This window comes from Sorghum bicolor, chromosome 1, assembly GCF_000003195.3.
Source record: "Sorghum bicolor cultivar BTx623 chromosome 1, Sorghum_bicolor_NCBIv3, whole genome shotgun sequence".
NCBI classification, from domain to species: Eukaryota; Viridiplantae; Streptophyta; class Magnoliopsida; order Poales; family Poaceae; genus Sorghum; species Sorghum bicolor.
In genome coordinates this window covers 79,450,116-79,456,115 of record NC_012870.2, presented here as the reverse complement: position 1 = coordinate 79,456,115, position 6,000 = coordinate 79,450,116, and the positions used below count along the sequence as shown (strand labels likewise).

At 45.4% G+C, this 6,000-nt stretch overlaps 1 protein-coding gene across 1 annotated transcript; it reads left to right on the top strand.

Moving 5' to 3' along the window:
• On the top strand, positions 1,276 to 5,870 carry LOC8077986 (T-complex protein 1 subunit delta). Its single transcript, XM_002468588.2, has 2 exons — positions 1,276 to 2,651; positions 5,161 to 5,870. Exons 1-2 carry the CDS (start codon positions 1,426 to 1,428, stop codon positions 5,540 to 5,542), a joined length of 1,608 nt encoding a protein of 535 aa, XP_002468633.1. The 5' UTR covers positions 1,276 to 1,425; the 3' UTR covers positions 5,543 to 5,870.

Sequence of the window (6,000 nt, the reverse complement as noted above, 5' to 3'; positions counted from 1 at the left end):
ATAGTTATGCTCCTTTGCCTGTCTGCCTCCTCTGGAAGTCTGAATAGCTTGGCGTTGGTCTGAAGCCACTACGTCTTGTTTGTAGGCACTGACCACAGACCGGGAGGCCTCCAAAGTGTCAATGTGCTTAGGAATGTTACAGGGTGCACTTTTTTTTTGTTTGGTTTATAGAACGAAATGAGTTATCTATTAGTATCTCATTAACAAGCTAATAATTAGTACTCCTACTAGTATGATGAATGAGGTTGTTTTTATCAAATTTGAGAAATGGGTTCATGCTGCACCGTCTCATCCTGAACGATTTGATTCCAGCCAAATAGATAGCATATGGCGTTCGCATAGGACATCATACTCGGCCCTTGAATCCATTGTCCATCCACTCATCCTACTCATAAAGGAGTATATATCACAACTACATGATGCATGGTTAAATGCAGACTATAATGAATCTACTAACCGAAGAACGCAGAAGTATTAAATATAAGTACCATAGAAGAAAATACGACACTAAAGCATTGGTTTTTTCATGAGGTTTGGTCAGCTCCTACTACATCCTCGGGTATAACTATGGGTTCTCATCAGTTCCAAAAGTGCAGCTATAGTGGCATCTGGGTGCGTATCTAGTTTTGCTGCCGTCCAAACAAGCTGCCAAGTTATCTCATGTTACAATAGAGATTGACCTCATTTATGGCTTAGGTTGGAGGTCCGACTTGAACTCTATCTTAACCCTAATACAACCCAAATCCTGTTAGGCATATCACGTGAGCTAACTGAATCTAATACCATGCTTGACCCCATTGCATGCGTGACATCGAGAACCCTCTTTGGATCTCTAAACCGTGACTATTACTCTCTCCATCCCAAATTGTAAGTCATTCCAAAAATCTTGGAGAGTCAAACTATTCTAAATTTGATCAAATTTATATGATAAAATAATTATTATTATGATACCAACTAAGGATCATTAGATTCTTTCTTAATTATATTTTCATAGTATACTCACTTTATGTTATATAAATCTTAATATTTCTCTCTATAATTTTGATCAAACTTGAAAATGCTTTGACTCTATAAGATTCTTGGAACGGAGGGAGTATTATATAAGCAGATAATGATCCAAACAGGGCCTAAACCTCAACTGTTTTTGTCTTGGCGGCCCAGTCTGGACTCTAAGGAAGCCCATCATGCATAAAATGCGGGCCCGCTCCTAGGCACACAACCAGCCCAGGACGGTCAGCACCTCTCGCCGTCCGGCCTCCCGTCCCGTGCCGTCATCAACATTTCAACATCCCCGATTCGATCCGCGACGGCGCCACAGCAACACACCATACCTAGCTCTTCCTTCCCGAACCCTCGCGCCGCCGCATCTTCCTACACCCAAGCCCTAAACACCACCGCCCTCTCAAATCTCTTTCCCCTCGATCCATGGCCGCCGCCGCCGCCGCCACCGCGCCATCCCGCAAGACGGAGACCTACACCGACACCAAGCGCCGCGACGATGTGCGCGGCGCCAACATCGCCGCCGCGCGCGCCGTCGCCGACGCCGTGCGCACCTCGCTGGGCCCCCGTGGCATGGACAAGATGATCTCCTCGGGCGACCAGGCGCAGGAGGTCATCATCACCAACGACGGCGCCACCATCCTCTCCCGCATGGCGCTCCTCCAGCCCGCCGCGCGCATGCTCGCCGAGCTATCCCGCTCGCAGGACGCCGCCGCTGGGGACGGCACCACGACCGTCGTCGTCCTCGCTGGATCCCTCCTCCGCCGCGCCCAGTCGCTCCTCTCCGCCGGGGCCCACCCCACCGCCGCCGCCGACGCCCTCCACCGCCTCGCCACGCGCGCTGTTGAGATCCTCCACGCCATGGCCATCCCCATTGAGCTATCCGACCGGGAGTCCCTCGTCAAGTCCGCGTCCACTGCTCTCAACTCCAAGGTCGTCTCCCAGTACTCCACCCTCCTCTCGCCCCTCGCCGTCGACGCCGCCCTCTCTGTGGTGGATCCCGCTCACCCTGACCTTCTGGACCTCCGTGACATCCGCATCGTCAAGAAGCTTGGTGGCACCGTGGACGATACTGAGCTCGTCCGTGGCCTCATCTTTGACAAGAAGGCTAGCCATGCTGCTGGGGGCCCAAGTCGGGTGGAGAATGCCAAGATCGCTGTCATACAGTTCCAAATCTCACCACCTAAGACTGACATTGAGCAGAGCGTCATTGTATCGGACTATGCACAGATGGACCGCATCCTACGTGAGGAGCGCAATTACATCCTCGGGATGGTCAAGAAGATCAAGGCAGCTGGATGTAATGTCTTGCTCATTCAGAAGAGCATCTTGCGGGATGCGGTCACTGACTTGTCTCTGCACTATCTTGCTAAGGCAAAGATTCTGGTGGTGAAGGACGTGGAGAGGGATGAGATAGAGTTCATCACCAAGACCCTAAACTGCCTTCCCATTGCCAACATTGAGCACTTCCGCACGGATAAGCTTGGGTATGCAGATGTTGTTGAGGAAATCTCTGTTGGGGAGGGCAAGGTTGTGAAGATCACTGGTATCAGAGACATGGGTAGGACCGCAACTGTACTTGTCAGGGGATCGAACCAGTTGGTTATTGATGAAGCTGAACGCAGTCTCCATGACGCCCTCTGTGTCATAAGGTACAATTTATCTTATGTTGAGATAATAATCCAATGCTATATTCATAATTGCTTCTGAATTCTAGTCTGTCTTATGTTCTTTGTTGTTTATTGTTGGGCCAAATCTTACTGTTTACGCTTTATGTTCACCAAATTCTTTATATGCCTTTGGTTACTAGGGCTATATATATTTAAATTTGAAAATGTATTCAAAGTTCAACAGATGAGGTCTTCTTTGTTCAAGTACCACTAAGAATGTTTTTCCCAACTTTCTACTGGGTTTGATTTCATTGCATTAAATATTTTCATATTCCGCTCTTCTAGAATTGGAGTACAATAAACTTCATGATTGCCTAATTTGGTGGATTAGGTTGGGGATACACAGATGACAGTAGTTTAGAATTTTTTGTGCATTAGTGAAGTTGCAAGAAGACTTGTATGTTGTTTTAATTTGGTTATTTGGAAATTTTTACCATGTATCTACATTAATGTAATATATAATAAAACCGGAACCTGCAATATGTCTTGAGTACACTGATTGCCTGTCTTGAATATAGTACACTGATTGCCGACATTTGTGTTTTGTTATCCTGTCATGACTATTTTAGTTAGTATCAATCATATATTCCTCTATATCATCAACCATATGATATGACCATGCTGGGTTGTCTGAATGTTAGACATAAATATAGACTAATTGTACTTGCTACTGCCATGGTTTATGAGGAGTCTCCTAGCCGCCTAGGTGACGAGGGTGAGCTATGGGCCCTTGGCATTGGTGTTGCCATGACTTGCGGACGTGTGGCGTCTGCCTTAAGTGATTAGGCGTTACCTAGGTGTGCAATGGTGTCGGTCGGGCACTTTGAAGCTTGTGGCGAACACCGGATGTGGAACCAGATGAGGAAATCAAGCGGGAGGCATTGTATCGTGGGTAATTCAGCGCAAGACGCCAAAACTGGGTGGGAATTGACTGCATATATGCGCATTGAGAGGGAAATCAACCACACATAGTCATCTACCGTTGGTGGGGGGAGGGGGTCGGTCATGGAGAGAGGGAAATAGAAGGCAGTGGACCTGGAGCCCTGGTATCCCAGTGGTGGTGGACCTGGTGCCCTTGCATCCCAGCAGTGGAGGACCTGGTGCCCCGCGTCCCGGCAGCGGTCATCTTCCTCTGCTCCTTGCCTGCCTGCCTGCCTGGTAAATGAGGCTGCGCTCTGCCTCCTGTGTTTCCCTCCCCCAACTCGCTAGCTGGAGCAAGCATTTCTTATGATTGTGCCTGTATATTTGATTTGGTTTTAGCGGCACATAGCACAGGTGTTCCTCTCCCCCAACTCCCCTGCTATTTGTTTGTTCTTCTGGGGATCTCTTTCTCATGGTGGATATGCATCTTCTAGTGTTAGGTGCTGGTCTGGTCTGTGGTGGTTCGCTTTTATTTTGCTCTGATTGTTCCTATGCTCTGCCTCATTAATTTGCCTCTGCTGTACTGCTTTGTGTTGCACGGCAGTACGGCACTCTGCTATGTAATATGTTGTATATGTTCCGAGAGTCTGGTGTGTGGTTCTCTCTGCTTCATGGAATGGCCTGTCCTATGGTCTAATGTCTACTTGGCTCTTTGTTTACACTTTTGCACACAATGCACAAGTTGATGACTGAGTATTAAATGTATATTGTCTTGGTTGGTTGCTTTCGTGAACTGTACATGTTTGGGCCTGATTGAACCCTAGCACTATATAGATGTTGAGACTCCTGTGTAGCTTCAAAACCTTTCAACTTTGATTTATTGCTCAATTCACATGAGCTGAAATAAAGGGCTCTCAGGACTTAATTTGCATTAGCAGAATGATTACGTTTTTTTTGTGTTGTTCTTTTATGCTACCAAACAATTTATGGACCTCCTTTACCTAGTTCATGGCAAAGTAGGCTTGGAAGTGTGTGATCATTGTACACTGTCGTTCTGGAGTCTCTACAGTGTTTTGATAGTTGTTCTTGCTTTAATGCTTTGGGTTTGTCTGCTCATTTCTTGACTTGGATTTAGTACATGTCGAAGCTGGGGAAATTGTAATGATCATTGGTGGCATGCCTTCCTCATTTAGTAAAGCTATTTTCATGGTATGGTGGATATAATGGTAGTTATAAATTTCCTAACAATTTAGCTGGGCGTAAGTAAATACTCCATCCCAAATTATAAGACGTTTGACTTTTTTACCTCAAGTTTGACCACCTGTTTTATTCAAAAAAATTGTGCAAATATAGTCAAATTCAAGTCATTCTTGAAGAACTTTTATTAATAAACCAAGCCATGAAAAAAGAAGTGATATTTTACACAAATTTTTGAATAAGACAAGTGGTTAAACTTGGTGTCAAAAAGTCAAACGTCTTATAATTTGGGATGGATTGAGTACTCATTATGTTCCTTTTAAAATGCCCCCTTCCCCCAACTAATTGACTTAAACATTTGCATTAGTAATGCTGTCTATATTTCCTTAAACCAAGTAAGGAGTTTTATGTTATACTTCTTTTGATGCTTCAGGTGCTTGGTCAACAAGAGGTTTTTGATTGCTGGTGGTGGTGCTCCAGAAATAGAGATGTCAATGCAGCTGGCTGCTTGGGCAAAGGAACTTCGAGGGATGGAGAGTTACTGCATCAAGGAGTTTGCTGAGGCACTTGAGGTCATTCCTTACACACTTGCTGAGAATGCTGGGCTCAACCCAATCTCCATCGTCACTGAACTCAGGAATCGCCATGCCAGAGGTGAGAAGAACGCTGGCATCAATGTGAGGAAAGGGCAGATCACAAACATCCTGGAGGAGAATGTCGTGCAGCCTTTGCTGGTGAGCACAAGTGCCATTACGCTAGCCTGCGAGTGTGTCAGAATGATCTTGAAGATTGATGACATTGTCACTGTTAGGTAAAGAGCGTGAAGTCGGTGGTCATGTCAGCCTGCTCTGTTCTGTCTGGATTGATATTAGTTAGGTTACTACTTAATGTAGAACTTTATTGCGTGTTTTTGGATGTTTTAAACACGTGGTTTTGATGTTAGTACGGAGAGGACAGTAATGTACCCTATCCTTGCATGAAACTACCAGGGCTGCACCTGCGATATCCATTTTCTTTTGATTGGCCGTCTATGCCTTTGTTTCCGTTGCCGCTTACATGTAAGGCATGCTTTTCCATGAAATTTTGCGCAGGTTGTGTTGTAAACTGTTATTAGCTTTATCATCTTATATATGTTTTTTTAAATGGGAAGGATTTCATTCATTATAAGCGTACAACTATAGGGTGGAAAATCCCCAAATCCCCAAAATGAAGTTCTGCAAGGCCTAATGTCAATAACTCAGAAGCAATTATGAATATGGCATTGTATTATTAT

What these genes read in the sequence shown, in the direction of transcription:
- LOC8077986 (XM_002468588.2), top strand. Translation starts at nt 1,426, where the DNA reads ATGGCCGCCGCCGCCGCCGCCACCGCGCCATCCCGCAAGACGGAGACC. An exon ending in GACGCCCTCTGTGTCATAAG is followed by an intron (nt 2,652 to 5,160) that starts GTACAATTTATC and finishes TTGATGCTTCAG; the next exon opens with GTGCTTGGTCAACAAGAGGT.